Source organism: Branchiostoma lanceolatum, chromosome 11 (genome assembly GCF_035083965.1).
Source record: "Branchiostoma lanceolatum isolate klBraLanc5 chromosome 11, klBraLanc5.hap2, whole genome shotgun sequence".
NCBI lineage: Eukaryota > Metazoa > Chordata > Leptocardii > Amphioxiformes > Branchiostomatidae > Branchiostoma > Branchiostoma lanceolatum.
The window spans coordinates 7,421,335-7,437,294 of record NC_089732.1 but is presented as its reverse complement, the minus strand read 5'-3'; the positions used below and the strand labels follow the sequence as shown (position 1 = coordinate 7,437,294).

Below are 15,960 nucleotides of genomic sequence, written 5' to 3'. Positions count from 1 at the left end.
CTTCATCAAGATTTGCTCCATCCGTAATTAGTTTTTATTTGCAAACAGTAAACTTTGTAGAGGACATACACCATCTGCTTGATTTTGTTTTTAGTCATAATTCTGAAAGCACAAAGTTTTTTTTACTGCCTTGTTACATTATATTTTGCAAGTAATTGGGAAACAGAAAAGTTATAATAAACACCCTTATTGTTGTCATCCTGAATGACAGGACAACATTCCAGAAGACAACATAAACACAACTTTAGACAATATCCTTACCGACACCAAACCATCAACCCCTTCTACAGTAAAAGTAATGTTCCTCAAGGGCCACAACATTTAAGTTCTTATAATGTTACAAGTCTGATTAACATATACAGAGAATTCACAATGCCTCGGTATTCAAAATCCTTCAGTAAATTCATCCTTTTTAGTGATGTGCAGTTTAAATGACAAGTGTGAAGTCCAAATATATCACTACTATGTGTAAGAAAAAAAACATTGATTCATCAGCATTGCACAAAGCACAGGAGAAGAAAACTGATCATTTGGAGGGGTGTCCAAGGTTAAGACAGCAGGGGTGAGGGGTGGGCGTGGCGCAGTGCAGTCTTGGTCCTGTTCTAGACTCCCTCTCCCTTGGAAGGCTCGTCAAAGTTGGCCACCAGTTCTGTAGGCAAGAAAACATGACAGCTTACAAAAAACATACATGTATTGTTCTTTAAGATATTCCAATACAGTTCTTCGAACAGAAATTTGATCTTGGGGTTACTTTTTTTAGAAACACGGTGTGCCTCAGCAACTGTAAATTACAGCACAGCAATTCAGACATATGCTTGTCAAGAAATGATCATCACTGGCACACTTCAGCACTTAGTAAATCCATTGGGGGAGGGCATACACAGTGGAACTGCTAGGTAAGCATGTTAAATTTGGAGGGAAAAATTTTATGTCTCTCAGACGTATCTTCAGCAAAGTAATGGATGACTCTGACAAGTAGGTTACACTTTAACAGTAATAAGATGTTGCAACGTTACCAGGCGTTTTGTAAGGGGGAATCTGATTTGATACGACGAGTGTACGAGACTTACCGGGCACGTCATCGTCCTCTCCGGCAGTGGCGGTCGGCGCTGAGAAGGGCATAAAAAAGTCTGGTTAGGGGCAGCGCTACAGGCATGCCCACAGTTCCCACATGAGTACAGCACTCCAAACACATGCAGCTAGTGGTTTACCCATCGTTAGAACATTTCAAACAGGCATGAGACAGGACCAGTGCAAAACGTGGTAAACATTATAGAATAGTCCACAAGGCCAGTAAAGCAGAGGTTTTTTAACATGTTACTTCAACGTTTTTCATGCTCTACATGTATGTTAGTCATGGTGAGTACTGTATCAATATGTAGAGATGCTAGTAGCATGTTTTGTGAAAAGCTGATATATAATGATAACCACCACTGTCCAATGTTAGTAGTAACTTGTAATTCTTTTAGAGGGTAAAGTTGCCCATACCACATGCACACAATGTTAGTTTAGTACTTCAAGGTTTGGATCAGTAACAACCTGAAAGACTATGAATTTGATTGTTACAAAGCAAATAACACTGTGATGATAAAGAGGGAGGTATTCTATGTTTCCCACAATAAAAGGCATGATTCTAGAGATTATAGCTGATTTATATTTTCATTAAGAACTTCTATATTATAGTCTCATAACATTATAACATGAGATACTTCTAAAACTTAATCTGTGTAACAGTAGACCAAGAACAATAGAATAAGATTGCTGACTACAAGTGAATTTCCCCCTTTATATAATTTCTTGGCCTATCTTGAAGGCCAAGTCTATCAAGGTGAAACCATCTATTCTCTGGATCCACCGAAGCCCTCCTCTAGCCTAATCTTTGGAGCGCCCGTTACCTTGTGAAGGCAGAGACTCCGCCAATTTCTTCAGGTTGGACAGACTGTCAGCTCCCTGAGAGAAAGGATTAACAAATCATATTAATTTTGAATACATTTCAACAACATGTGAAACAAATCCAGAGTACAATGTATGTCTGCATTACTTTATGAGACTATTCTTGCAAAAAGACTTGTAAAACTTGTATGTGTACTTACCAGCTGGTTCAAAATGCCTGGCAACATTTCTGTCAACTCTGCAATGAAGAGAAGAAACACACTATTGTCAGGACTTCTTCAACATAAATGTAATGTTCCATTATTGGGTATTAGGACCCCTAAAACGTACACTAGGAAAAAAACAGAACCTTTTTATCTTTAGAGTAAGATGATGTGCTGAATGTTCAGATCACTTTAGTCTTCATTAACAACTTTGGCTGCGAGCAAAGACTGTACTACACGTTGTTGCCAATACTCTCACGATTTCTTCTGGTTCACTCACAACAGCCACTAGCTTTTTTACTGATACAGACAGATAAGAGGGTATCTCACGTTTGTTTTCAGCGTGGCCAGTGATGGCGAAGGTATTGGCAGCGAGGGAGGCCTGGACCTTGGGGTTGTTGAAGTGGACCACAGTCCCGTCATCCTTTATCATGTTCACCTGTGGGAGGAAGTGAAAACAGTCACGATACAGAGTTCAAAACAGTCATAAGGAAAAGCTTCAGTCCCGTTTTCCAACAACAAAACTTGGTGGGTTTTCTTGAAAAAAAAATTGCAAGGGGGAGCATTGCAAGGGAGCAGAGTGACCAAGAGGGGAGATTGTGAGGGGAACGGGTTTTCTGCGCGTGAAAAATTTGCGCGTGAAAATTTGCGCGTGAAGAATTTGCGTGTGAAAAAATAAATTTCTTTAAAATGTGTCAGAAAATGTGCAGTATAATTTTCTTAGACCGGAAAATGTGATCCCATGATACAATTTTTCATCTGACACCTGAATTTATGGTTTGAAGCTTTTGATTTTTAGTCCCTTGGGAATAAGTCCCTTGGGAATAGTTAAACTTTTGAGGGCTTGAAACCTTAACATTTGAAAATCACTTAAATCTTTAAGAAATACATAGTCAACTTACTTATATAAGGTTTTGTATTGTAAAATGTAACTATTCGAAGCTTTTCTCCAGTCTATTAGCCTAATTTCATCTTTTCTCAAGCAGTTTCTTTCACGCGCAAATTTCAAACTTTTTTGCGCGTGAAAACATAACATTTGGAAATCACTTAAAAGTCACTTGAAGATTGAAAGAACAACATTTTGAACTGTAGAATGCAACAATAAGATACTTTATTCCATTGTGGGTCATCTTATTTCAAGTTTTAAGCTTAAAACCTCCCAAAAGGTTTTAAATCCCTTGGGAGTCAGCTTAGATATTCCCAAGGGACCTAAAATTCAAACCCAAAATTCAGGAAACAGATGCAAAATCATATCATGGGGTAACATTTTTCTGACTAAGAATTTTGTAGTGCACATTTTCTAACACATTTCTTGAACTTTATTTTTTCACGCACAAATTTCTCACGCGCACAAATCCCCAACCCATTGTGAGGAAGGGGGGTTTTAGAGAGTTTTTAGCTAAAATGGGGCATTATTTGGCTTCCTGAGGGGCGAAATTACTGTCAGACAGGTCACATATGTCAAAGTTGAAGACACATGTGACCAAGTAGCAGAATTTTATGCTTGTCAGAGAATCTGAACCCCTGTGTAAGGGGGCGCATGGTCAGGGCATAGGGTGCAGCGCCCTTGTTCCCATATTCAGATTAACCCCTGGTTGAAGGGTCAAGATGAAGATCAAGAGCTAAGAAGATGAAATGGCCAGAAATTCGGCTGTACCTCCTCTATTCCTGGGATGTTGTTGACTGTCAGTTTCTTCAGAACGGACTGCAGTTTCTTGTCGTCGGTGGTGGCCGTCCTGTGGACAACCTTTCTTTTCCTACGAGCGCTGCCCTAGAAACAACAGAGATGTAACAAGCTCACAATGGAGTAAAGCAGATACATGTATAGTGTGATTATCTTTTTATGTCCCTCGTGTAACATTATGCTCATTACAGGAATATAAAAAGGATAGTTTCCTCTTGAAACAGTGCATTTCTCTATCAATAAAAAAAGTGTCAGATGCTATGATAAAAAGTTCTAATCCAATGCAATATCTTTTCACATGTCACTACTAACATTCACAACAACTAAGTCTGTTTCACTAGTCACTACAAGTTACAACATTTTTTGTTACGGCTTGCTGCAATGTATGAAGGCTATCTGTCTGCCATTGCACCTTTAGTACAAGGTTCGTTCCTTCATTCATTCATTCACTACATCTGTATGTGTGTATTCATTCATTCATGCATTCATTCCTTCTTGGTGCACGAGTGGTGGTTTTTCCTTTCACATGACATAAAGACATACTTTAAAAACTCACCTTTCCTCCTATACGGACTTGCTCCGACATCTTCTGCATTCTATTTAACTTTTCTTGATTCATCTTTCTGGCTTTTTATTGTATTTTTCTTGTTATAAACTGTGAAGGAAAAAAAACATATGACTGACAATCCGTGTTACGGTCAGCAAAATGTAAGTAAATGACAGTAGCTAAGACATTGGTAGGATATGTCATATATTACTGAAGTTGCAATTTTGCATAATTTCAAAGCTTTTTTTCAAAATTAAGGTTTTAGTTCAAGGTTTTACTCACAGTTTCACCTAAAATAATTTGCATCATCATTATCATACTTTTGAAACACAAGGCAGGAGTGAAAAAATATGGGTACTCCCAATGGAAATTGTCCTTGTATACTCTAGTTGTCGTTGGTATAATATTGTAAGCAGATTTTAGCATTCGCAGCTGTATCCACACATGATGTGGGGGGGGGGGGGCAGTTGACATACATGTATCATGCCATGTGATCTGCTTCCTTTGTGTCAAAAATAGCGATCGCATGGCTCACTTTTTGTTCAAGTTGCTAGGGCCGACCAAAATCAACACATATTCTAATATGACCAAAAAAATCAACCATCTCTAACACAGGTTATGTCGGAAAACATCAAAAGAGTGAATGGGTCCTAATTTTGGGACATGCCGCAAGTCGTGAGAAGCACGCCTGTGATGTAAAAATCATTCGGCCAAGCAACCAAAAATTATGTGTCGTCGTTTTCATTCCACGAAAGCTTCGTCTGTATCAAAAATTTATCCACATTTGTCATCAGAAACATTCAATAATTGATCATAGACATAAGATTACGGTTCTAGTGTCAATCTAACGGAGTAAAACTAAGAGGAAACGAGAAACTTACCAAAAGTCGCAGCTACCTTTCCATGCACGAGGCAATAAGATGGCGGGACAGGAATTTCGTGTGGAGTGACGTCAGAGGTCAACTCAAGTCGCTCACATTTTTGTCAAATGTCCTCCAAATGTCAATTAAGTTCAGTTTCTTAGCTTTTTTTGGACTTTGGTGTTAGATAATTACTTTTAATGGAGATTCTTTCAGATTTTATGAAAAAGAACAAAGCATTCTGATAAGTCTGACCCTAAGGGGTTAAAGATTATCAGCCGAAACTATATATATGGGGAGGCGTTTGAAATGTTTATATAATATTACTTATTTCCTATCCGTATGCATCACTAGAAAATGCAATACAGTATTTATGTACTTAGTCTATATGATTAAATTGAACGTAATATCGCGATTGATATTGTAGCTGAAAAATCAATTGAAATTTTTACAACAAAAATATGACATACACCCCTATATAAGTGTTAAAGTCGAGTCTTCTGATGATGTCATCAGCGCGGAATAAAAGGCGCGAAAGCCGCGAGGTGTTGTGCAGTGGAAGTCTCAGTCACTGGAAACTACTTGCCAAAATTCTTTAATTCACACCTTCCAGCACATTTTACAACATGGCAACGGACGTAGCGGCACCGAGTACTTCGTCAGGCAGCCCAAGGTACCGACTGCTTTCCTCAGAGAGTAATTTATCGCGTATAATTGCAGTCAAAGTGGACACGACTTAGTCTGTTTTTGTACTGAAACGCATTTGCCTTCAAATTCGGAGCGCGCCAATATGAAGGGTATTCGTAAAATACTTGTATCTGTATCTACATTTATCTCTTCATATGTTCGTATATTATACCAGCTTATAACTGTGGGTTGTACATGTTCGCTGTTTTGTGGAGTTTACTGTGAAATTGTGGTATTTGACAGGTGAGAATGTGATTTTAGCGCCATGCGGTGCAGGGGGTCATGAATGTGAATATTCTGAGATTCATGCATATGAAGTTCTCGCGCCTCCCACCTGAAAATCATTATCTGTTTCACAGGTGGGATTGCAAAGTGTGCATTTCTTTTTTTTCGATAAAAACTAGAATTATCTTACTGTGTGTAAAAGTATGTTTCAAGAAATACTGTGATTGTTTTTAATTCATTCTTTATATGCATTGATTATGAATTAGATATGCCTTTAGTGTTAGAAATATGTACAGTTTTTTTTTTCTGAATGCCATGAGACTACATTATTTGTTTGTTGAAAGCTGATATGTTTACTGTGCATTATAGTAGACATTAATTATTGGACAGGTATGATTACATATTAGATAAAATCAGTTTTGAAATAACAATAACATCCCTACAATTGAAGTCTCAAGAAAATATGTGAATCTTTCCTACCCTGGTGGTTTGCCATACTCTTTCAGATACATGAATTAGAATTCTATTTTACTGTTTGCCATACTCTTTCAGATACTTGGATTAGACAAGGAGGTTAAATATATTTAACCTCCTTGGATTAGAATTCTATTTCATGATTCAATGTTTGGTTGAAAATGAACAATCATTATACAGCTTTTTACATTATACAGCTTATAAGCTAGTTCGGAGTTGCTACTACGCATGTGCAGTGTCAAAGGTGAAGGCCCCCGCGACGGAAACAAGACCCGTCGGGGCGTTGTTATGCAAATCAAGACAATGTGGAGGCGAGCACTGTTTCCGTCGCGGGGGCCTTCACCTTTGACACTGCACATGCGTAGTAGCAACTCCGAACTAGCTTATTACAAGTATTTTACTTATTTGTACTTCTATAACTATTGCCACCATTGCCACCTTCCCATGGAAATGTTTCTTTGCATAGCTGGTGTCAGCTTTGGTGAAGGTCTTTGTCTTTTGCCCATTTTTATATATATTTTATATAAGCTATATTAATCATTTTCCTCAAATCAAAAATGTCCTTTGTTTTATCTGAACTGAATATTCTTATAAAGCCTAGACTTGCATGACTTATTGGTTTAAAGGCATTCATTTAACGTTACAGTCTCAATCAGAAACTCAGTCATAAATGTTTACTCGACCCAGTTGCATGGACAGGTGCAGTAAAGCCTCACTCAGTCAATGTTAGGTAATGACCTTGGGACTGTACCATTTCGGAGGCCTGGGGGGATGTTTTTGTTTTTCATCTTTTAGTCATAATTTGCTCCATTTCCATGACATTAATTTCTGTGCAATACATACTGCCAATCATATTCTACTCATGTGACATGAAACTGGTATCAAGCAATAGATGTTGATGTTCAAAGACTTCTTTTTTTTTTTCCATTCTAGTAAGGACCTTGATGCTGAAGCGAAAGATCTGATTGGCCAGGGCCGGCGCCACCTTGTGATGGGAGAGATTCCAAATGCTGTCAACTGTTTCCAGGAGTGCTGCGGCATCTTGTAAGTATATACATTTGTTCTATGGTATTAGCTTGCATTTGGTAATAGATAGGGAATTCTGTACAGTCATCATCATACATAATAGGGTACATAACGGCTGTAAAAAATCATCTCGACAATGAATCTAATATGACTTTCTATTTCTCACACTACCTATTGTCACTAGCTAAGCTGCTGTTGTTGTAATCAGTCGAAAACCTCTGTGTCAAGCTGATGGTTGTCTTTTGCAGGGCTGCCAAATATGGAGAGACCGCAGACGAGGTTGGTGAGGCCTACTATCTGTATGGAAGGTCCCTGATAGAATTGGCAAGGTGGGTACAACTTGAATCTGAAGAGAGGTTTCATTCTTTTCTCCTCAGAATATCTCATTTGGAAACCTTTAGTGAAACAAATTCTCTCCGATTCAATGTATTTTGACCCCCAAGATACGGTAACTGTCAGTTGGGAGTCTTAGTAAACTAAAGGGCTGATAGGATACCAACATCAGACTCTGAATCAGTGAGTGAAGAGATTTCTTGAATCTGGATAGAAAAGGTTTCTTTTGTGTTACCTTTTATGATTTTTGATTCCCAGGCTGGAGACCGGTGTCCTTGGTAACGCCTTACAAGGAGGTGAGTTCTTGCATCTTTCTTCACCCGTAGATGGCTTTCCTACTCTTAATGTTGTACATCATTAGACTTGGTAGAACGGTTCCCTATCTAGTGAAATTCTGCTTTTTTACTGATTTGTTTTGTTTACCTTCACACCTTAATGGGCTTTTGATAGCTGAAATTATATCATATTGTGATCAGTCTAGCCTTTTGATAAATGGTATAACATTTTACTTTCTCTCTAAAATCTATACAGTAAATGGCAGAGTAAATATGAAAATGGTCATGTTGATAAATGAAGTTACAGTTCTTCTTTGTTCACACAGTCCCAGATGAATCAGACTCTGAAGCTGAGGAGGGGGAAGACAGCACAGTCGGCAACCCTGATGAAATCAAAGGTAAACTGGCTTATCTTAGTCTGATTCAGCTGCAACTGGTAATGTACTGCTGAGGATTATTAGTGAGGGATTGCATTTTTAAGTGTCATTCACTAGTATAGAAGGGGGGAGGCTTGCCTCAAATTTGTTTTGGATGCAAGGGTATGAAAAGGGAGCGTAAAGATTGTCACAGTGCCAGAAATGTTTGTACTATGTGATTACAAGCCAATTGTATGGAAACATCCCCACCCAACCCCCCACTTGTTTGAAAGTTTCCTATTGGACTGACCTAAAGAAGTGGTGTGATTTGCATGGTTCTGTAGGAGAGGAGAGGGAGAAAGTGTCAAAAGAGGTGGGAGAAGCCTTTGAGGCAGTTATAGAGGCCGCTGAGGCCGCCAAGGAAAAGAAAGGGGAGAAAGGTTTGTCCCTGAGTGTTGCTAACGCTGCACTGTCTGTCAAATGCACACTAGATAACAAGCACTGGCTTTATGATGAAATTCCAAGAAGTTAGCATAGAATAAGACATTCTGTTTGTAAGTAATGTCTTTGTGTCTGGCTTTATTTAATCACCTTTTTGTTAAAAATGACATGGCGAAATATCTACCCCTGACTCTTCCACTGTTGAAAGGTTGATTGAACAATATAACTTGCCCAAGCTTCTTTCCTTGTTGCAAATATACTGGGGACTCTTATACTAATTATTTGTTGCTTTGTCACACAGCTATCTGCAGACATACTGATGGTACTCTGATGTGCTGTACTTGTAAGTCCTATGTTGTATAACACATTAAACTCATTAGGATCTTTGGTTTTTAAGATACACCAGAAGAAGAGACAGACACAGACAAGAAGGAAGCAAAGGACGATGGGAAGGGTAGCGATGACACCAAAGCAAAGGATGATGGGAAGGATAGTGATGACACCAAGGCAAAGGATGATGGGAAGGGAGATGCTGACACAGAAGCAAAGGCTGATGGAAAGAAAGATGAAGACCCCGACACAAAGGCTGATGAGAAAGAAGAAAAAAAGAAAGACGAAGAAGAGGAAGCTGAGAAAGAAGAAGCAGAGGACACTGGAGAGGAGGTGAGAGTAGAATGTTTCTTTTTTTTATGAATATGACTGCAAATCCAATAAAGACATTTTTTTGGAGATATTGCGCTTTCTATTGTAAGCAGACTTGTTCGTTAGGCACTGAAAAAAAATGTCACAACAATCTGACCCAGTAAACGATATTTATGGCATTTATAACTGCACTTATCAACTATCCGCAAGAGGCCCTCTTTGGCTGCCAGTGGCTGACAGCATCACTCAGGGCGAAAAAGCCTAGCCGTCTGACAGTGCACACTCAGTGATACAGGCATGAGACCATAAGTGATCCATGTATATCTGCTGTTTTCAACTAGAAGAACAGAGCCCTGGTGAAAGACGATGGTTCTAGGTTTCTTTCTATTTGATAATAGAGACCTGACCTTTCTACACAGGTCAGCCAGGACGAAGATATGGAAACAGGGGAGGACCAATCAGAGGGAACTGAGGAGAAGGACTCAGAGAAGGAGTCAGAGAAGGAATCAGAGGTCTTTATTTTCTTGATTTTGTTCGAATGGAAAATTCTCAATTGACTCATATGGACATAAAACGATACCCCTCATTTTTTGATAATACAATGCATTCATCCTCTTTTTACCATCATATGTAATAAGCAATAGAGAATGATGTAAGTGAACAAGTCCATTTATAGTTAACTTTATTGACACATGCTTTGTTCCATATCCAGGCTTCTGAATCTGAGGATGTTGGTAACCTACAGCTGGCCTGGGAAGTTCTGGAACTGGCCAGGAGCATCTACAGCAAGTCAGTTCTGTTGCCAACTACTTTTCTTTGAATTCAGCAGCACAAATCTCAATGACGATGACTTCGTTAAAACTGATGTCCATAATTGTTCAGTCTTTTTTCAATATGTTATTCTGACAACTGGAGGATATTTCCCTTTATTGCCTTGAAGTCTTTCTGTAGATTAGACAAATGATTCTGTGATAGACGTTTTCAAACAGCTATTTTCTGCCTTTGTCTTTTCCACAGGAAGGAAGCCAAGGAGGACAGGTTAAAGTTGGCTCAGATCTACCTTCACCTGGGAGAGATTGGTCTTGAGACAGGTCAGTTTTGATGATTACAGACTAGCCAATCACAATTCTCCAACTGTTTCTGGCTAATTGATTGATGTAGACATGTTCCAAATTTTCCAGGGTTCTAATGAAAATAAAGTCTCTACTTCTTGATGACATGGTACTATGCATTTTCAAACCCACTTCAAGTTTCCCACTCTTTCTGTCTAATTAATTGATGTAGACATACAGCAATATTCATGGAATTGTGTGAAAAAAGGTCCTTACTTCTTGAGGACCTATTGTAGAGAAAGGTATCCAAAGATCTCCATTAATAGCAATACTGTTACAAGACCCTGTTGAATGTTTTTTTTTGTTATTTGTTCCAGAGAAGTACGACCAGGCTGCCGAGGACTTCATGTCTTGTCTAAAGATCCAACAGGGACTGCTAGACGCTGAAGACAGGCTGCTCGCTGAGTCGTATCCTTGGGTTGTTTTCTCTGGCAATATTACAAATGCAAGGAAAACAGAAGCCAAACTTGTGTTAAAGGCTGTAATTTCATTTGACAGCTAACATAATTCCACCAGGGTACATGATACTGCCACCATCAAAAGATTCGTCCAAACAGATCTCCAACCCAGCTTCCCCCAGTATAGTGCACTCCTGTATATCTAAACTGTGCATACCTGGGGGGTGCTGCACAAGAAATCTCTCAGATGGCAGATGAATGTTAATGGAGGGTTACCATTGGACACCAGGAAGTATAGGACAAACGGTAGTAAAAATGGAAGTAGATATCATGCAGGTGACTGTGGATACATATTCTTTCCAATAGCTATAATTTCAACATTTTAAATCCACTAGTTGGGTATCATAGTTAAGTAAGTAGTGTGAAGTGCTGCAGTTTTTTTTTTCTGTTGTATTTGAACCTTGACCTGTGATGTAGTCATTACCAACTGGGCCTGGCCTACAGTTTGAGCAAGGACTATGACAAGTCCATTGAGGTAAGCAAGGGGAAAGACGTTAAGTCAACAACCATGTTGTTAGTGGTGGTTGTTTACTTTTTACCTACCTGTGGGCACATAGATAGAAAGTTAAACTTTGCTTTTTCTAGAACAAGATTTTGGAGGTACACAGAGAGAGGTTGCTAGTCCTTTGTTCAGCCATGTAAAGTGTGAATGTGCATTCAGAACATTTATATATTTTGGCTAGCACACAACAGAGTGGAATACATGCAGATGGAATGCACTAGTTTTAGATTGATTTCTTGATATGAATAGATTGTGTATTGGCATGTGGATTACATTTGCACAGGTTTAATGTGAAATGTGTTCTCTCTTCTTCAGTACTACCGCAACTCCCACAATGTTATGAAATCAAGAATAGGTAAGTTGTAGTAATTTAATTGACTATTGCAAGCATTATTTCACAATTTCTGTCATTGTACGGACTTAGAGGCAGAGATTTGCAGAATAGAATTAAAATGTTTTTAAATGGGACTTAATACAAAGGATGCATGATTGGTAGGAGGTGTCTGTAACAGAATTTTGTTTTTCTTTCAGGCATGTTGCAAGGCAAGATTGAAGAGCTGGAAACTGGAAAAGGGAAAGGTACTTGTATTTCTGCTTCTGTCAGTTAATTCATCTGTATTTTTGTACTTCAGGTTCAACATACATTTTTTGAATCAGTAGCTTCAATGTTAACCATGACATAATGGGATTCAAGATGAACAGCAAGAACTCTCAAGTTAATTGCTCATACCCAAGCAGACAGTTTGAGTAGAAAGAAAGCTGTCTTGTCAACTAAGGAAGAATATGTAGTTAACCTTGGCACTGTTTTTTTGCAGAGTCTGTGTCCTCAGATGACCCCATCGTGGTTCACAGGAAGGAGGTGGAAGAACTAAATGCCCTGTTGCCTGAGATCAGCTCCAAGGTGGGGAGGGCTTTTCTGTTTCACTTGTCAAAAACACACCTTCTAGAGGCTTGGCCAACATATTTTTCTTACCCCCTGCCAAGTGTCATTTTCATTACTAATTTCCTGTGCAACATGTCTATTTTTCAGCGCGAAAAGCATCCTTATGCACTCAAGTTTTGTTTGGATCTATCTCATACTCATAGGCTGCATCAATATTTTGTGAATTCTTTGAGACCTTTGTAGGCTGGACTTAAGACAATCTTATTTCCTTCAACAGATAGAAGATGCCGAGGAGATGAAGAAGGGAGCTGAGGATGAAGCCCGTGCCATCATGGCTGCTGAACTGGTACGTAGATGGACTATGTAAAGAATTGGTGCACATTCTGTACATTGATGTCATTGGAAAATAGTAGCCATAAAAGCACATGTAAGATATGATATACTGACTAGTTTGGAAAGGTGCATATTTAAGGTAAAGGGCCTTCATGTCTTGTTTTTTTTATTTCTCAGACAATAACTCTGCTTTCTTCCACAGGGCATTGGAGCAGGAGCATCCTCGTCATCATCAGCTGCACCAGCTTCTACGGTAGGGAATCATGTTTACAGCACTGATAATTGTGGTGGTGTTTTTGTTTGTAACCGATAAACAAGTCTAATTTAGAGATATGTTGACCCTAATGTTGATTTGGATATTCATTTATACAGATTGCAGTGAAGAAAGCAGGGGAGGGTTCTTCGTCATCGTCTGCTGATGCCAAACCCGCTGCTGACATCAGCCACCTTGTCAGGAAGAAGGTTTGTGGCACTTCCTCTTCAATCTGTGATCATTTCATTTACCTAACGAGATATTGTAAACGTAGACATGTTTGCGGTTTTCGTGGTAAGCTCTCCGGCGCGTACTAAAAACCAGTGAAATTTTTTGCCCTCCTACTCCCTTGTCTACTATTGTCTGAAATGCAAACTTAAAACCACTGCAAACATTCCATTTTCTTCAAACTGCAAAATCAAAACCACGCAAACTTAAATGCATTTAGGACATCCTTGTCATGTTCATAGTTTGACAGGTTTATGAAAGAGAACATTCTTGGTACAGTTTCAGATATATGGTGCTGTTAAGTGTTAAGTTTATGGACTACATTGTAGGTTAATAAAATGGCATTATCTGAGACCTGTTGTAAAGAAAACACTTTGTTCCTTTGTGTATAACAGAGGAAGCCATCTGATGAGGAGAAGGAAAACGGCAGCAGTGACGCTAAGAAGCCTCGACAGGAAAACGGTGCTGGTGACGAGGCCGCAGTGAACGGGACTGCCGTCAACGGAACAGCGACGAACGGTACAGCCACTAACGGCGCCGGTGGTAGCAGCACAGAGACGTCACCAGAGAAAGACAAAGAACAGACTGTAAGTTCTGGAATCATTTCAATGAGTTTTCACTTGATTTGTACTAGTCTAGCTGAAGATAGCAAAAGTTTTCACCAAAAAGAAAAAGTTCAGTCGGTTTGTTGATTTGTCTTCCTACTACATGTGGTATGACTGACCGATGTCAAATTTTTAAATCATGAAAATATATTTGTTTGCAGAAGATCACCCCTAAGACTGTTGAGGACCTTAAGAAGGACCAGGAATCTAAGAAAGACACAAAGGACACTGAGACTGCTGCCATGGAGACGACCTCATAAGTTACCATGGTGATGACCCCTCTCAAGTTTCTATGGACATGACCACTTTCCAGAGAACACCTTGACATCAAATGGCAATATGTTGTCAATAGCACAAACTTACTGGGGGTGCTGTTAGTTTTCTGCCAGGAATTAAACAACTGGAAAACTCAGCCATGTAAACTACTTTTCAAAGCATTTCTGTACTTATTCATAGATAAATCTTGTAGTGGTGATACTTCGATAGGCATTTGCAAAGGTCTGTTGGTATGACTGTGAACTTGACAAATGTACAAACCTTGTAAAACGTGTCAGTCTTTCCATGTGCGTTCCAAAGATGAAATGTTAAAAAAAAAAGACAGGTTTTGTTTCCAACTCCTGTTTGAATATGAACTTCCCTCTTCAACACATGCCATGTACTTTGTGACCTTGACCCTTCCGCTTACTACGAGATGTCCAAGAATATAAATGACTGTCTGTACAGATTTAGGTGTTCTGTGTACAAAATTCTGTCTCTGTATTGAACACTAAATCTTGCAAGTTTTCCATTTCTAGTGCTGGTCAGACTTCCACTGTCATTTCTACTATACGAAATCCTATATTTCTATATGACAAAATAGTTCAGTGTGTTTGAGTCTTGCTTATTCCATCATGAATTGCTCCTCTGTATGTGTGTACTACCAATTGGATTAAGAGTCTCCTCTGCCAAAAATGTAGCAGATGGTGCTAGCTGATACTGTCTTTGTTGTAAAATGCTCTGTTACATTATCTCATTCTAATGTGTTCCATGATTGTGCACTTGCAGTAGAGACAGTTAAAGAATTCCGAACTCAGCTACCCAGTCACAATCGGTTGGGGTTGTTTTGGTGGTCTTTTCAAGCCTTTTCGGCATTACTACTGCAGGCGGGTAGCCCAAAGAAAATGTGCACCTTTAGAATAACTATTAGTAGTATTAGAAATGCGGTAGAAGGCTGGAAAAGAACAACAGCAAAATAACCCTGACTTACCTGACATTTGGACAGATATGTCTATTTTGTATGTCATCATACGTGATCAGAAGGCATTGTTTGGACTTGTTTGATCTTCCATAAGAGTTTTCTTACTCATTGATAATTCATTAGTGTCTAAGCTTACTTGTATGAACTACAGAGCTGTTAGAAAATATTAAAATACAAGTTTTCTACTTTTCCAAGAAATAAATGAACTTCTAGTTTGGAAGGGACCAACATTTGCAAATCCAGATCTAGATATGTCATTTTTCTACATTTTATATGTGTTAGAGGTGTACTCCTTCAGAGACATTTATAAACATGTGTACACATATTCAAGAAATTCAAAATATGAAGTTGCTTCAAATGAAATGGTTGAGATACTCTTTGATATCAAATGACTGATTTGGATAATTGAGACATTAAAGCATCCATGTATAAGCAGACACATTTGGTTTGTTCTTTTTCCAATAAAAACTTAGTTAGAGGTGCTCAACTCACTCTTTGCTTTTATTCTCCAGGCAGAGGTTTCGGTCGAGTGGGGTAGGAGTGTCCAGGATTTTTACGTACAAGAGGAACATAAAAAATCCCGGACACTCCTACCCCACTTGACCGAAACTTCTGCTTGGAGAATAATTTGCTTTACCATATGCCCTTTGCAGCATCAGCAGTGTATGAATACATATAGTTGTGCTACTTGGCCTGCTAACTA

At 38.9% G+C, this 15,960-nt stretch overlaps 2 protein-coding genes across 4 annotated transcripts; one reads left to right on the top strand and one right to left on the bottom strand.

Annotated features, from left to right (window-relative positions):
* Window positions 1-282: 282 nt before the first annotated feature.
* LOC136444408 (transcription factor BTF3 homolog 4-like) lies at window positions 283-5,322 on the bottom strand. Of its 2 annotated transcripts, none has more exons than XM_066441950.1 (8): window positions 5,209-5,322; window positions 4,337-4,435; window positions 3,754-3,867; window positions 2,427-2,535; window positions 2,094-2,131; window positions 1,896-1,950; window positions 1,071-1,109; window positions 283-649 (listed from the first exon to the last, which is right to left on the bottom strand). In XM_066441950.1, exons 2-8 carry the CDS (start codon window positions 4,397-4,399, stop codon window positions 603-605), a joined length of 465 nt encoding a protein of 154 aa, XP_066298047.1. In that variant the 5' UTR covers window positions 4,400-4,435; window positions 5,209-5,322; the 3' UTR covers window positions 283-602. The 2 variants fall into 2 exon arrangements, with proteins under 2 accessions (XP_066298047.1, XP_066298046.1); XM_066441949.1 differs by having other exon boundaries at window positions 487-649; window positions 1,071-1,130.
* A 378-nt stretch (window positions 5,323-5,700) lies between these two features.
* LOC136444362 (protein HGV2-like) lies at window positions 5,701-15,694 on the top strand. Of its 2 annotated transcripts, XM_066441877.1 has the most exons (20): window positions 5,701-5,860; window positions 7,507-7,617; window positions 7,848-7,928; window positions 8,191-8,228; window positions 8,534-8,605; window positions 8,908-9,003; window positions 9,402-9,667; window positions 10,066-10,158; window positions 10,359-10,435; window positions 10,664-10,737; window positions 11,076-11,166; window positions 11,634-11,691; window positions 12,034-12,073; window positions 12,250-12,297; window positions 12,534-12,619; window positions 12,879-12,947; window positions 13,137-13,187; window positions 13,307-13,396; window positions 13,811-14,002; window positions 14,182-15,694. In XM_066441877.1, exons 1-20 carry the CDS (start codon window positions 5,814-5,816, stop codon window positions 14,278-14,280), a joined length of 1,779 nt encoding a protein of 592 aa, XP_066297974.1. In that variant the 5' UTR covers window positions 5,701-5,813; the 3' UTR covers window positions 14,281-15,694. The 2 variants fall into 2 exon arrangements, with proteins under 2 accessions (XP_066297974.1, XP_066297975.1); XM_066441878.1 differs by lacking the exon at window positions 8,908-9,003.
* Window positions 15,695-15,960: the final 266 nt, after the last annotated feature.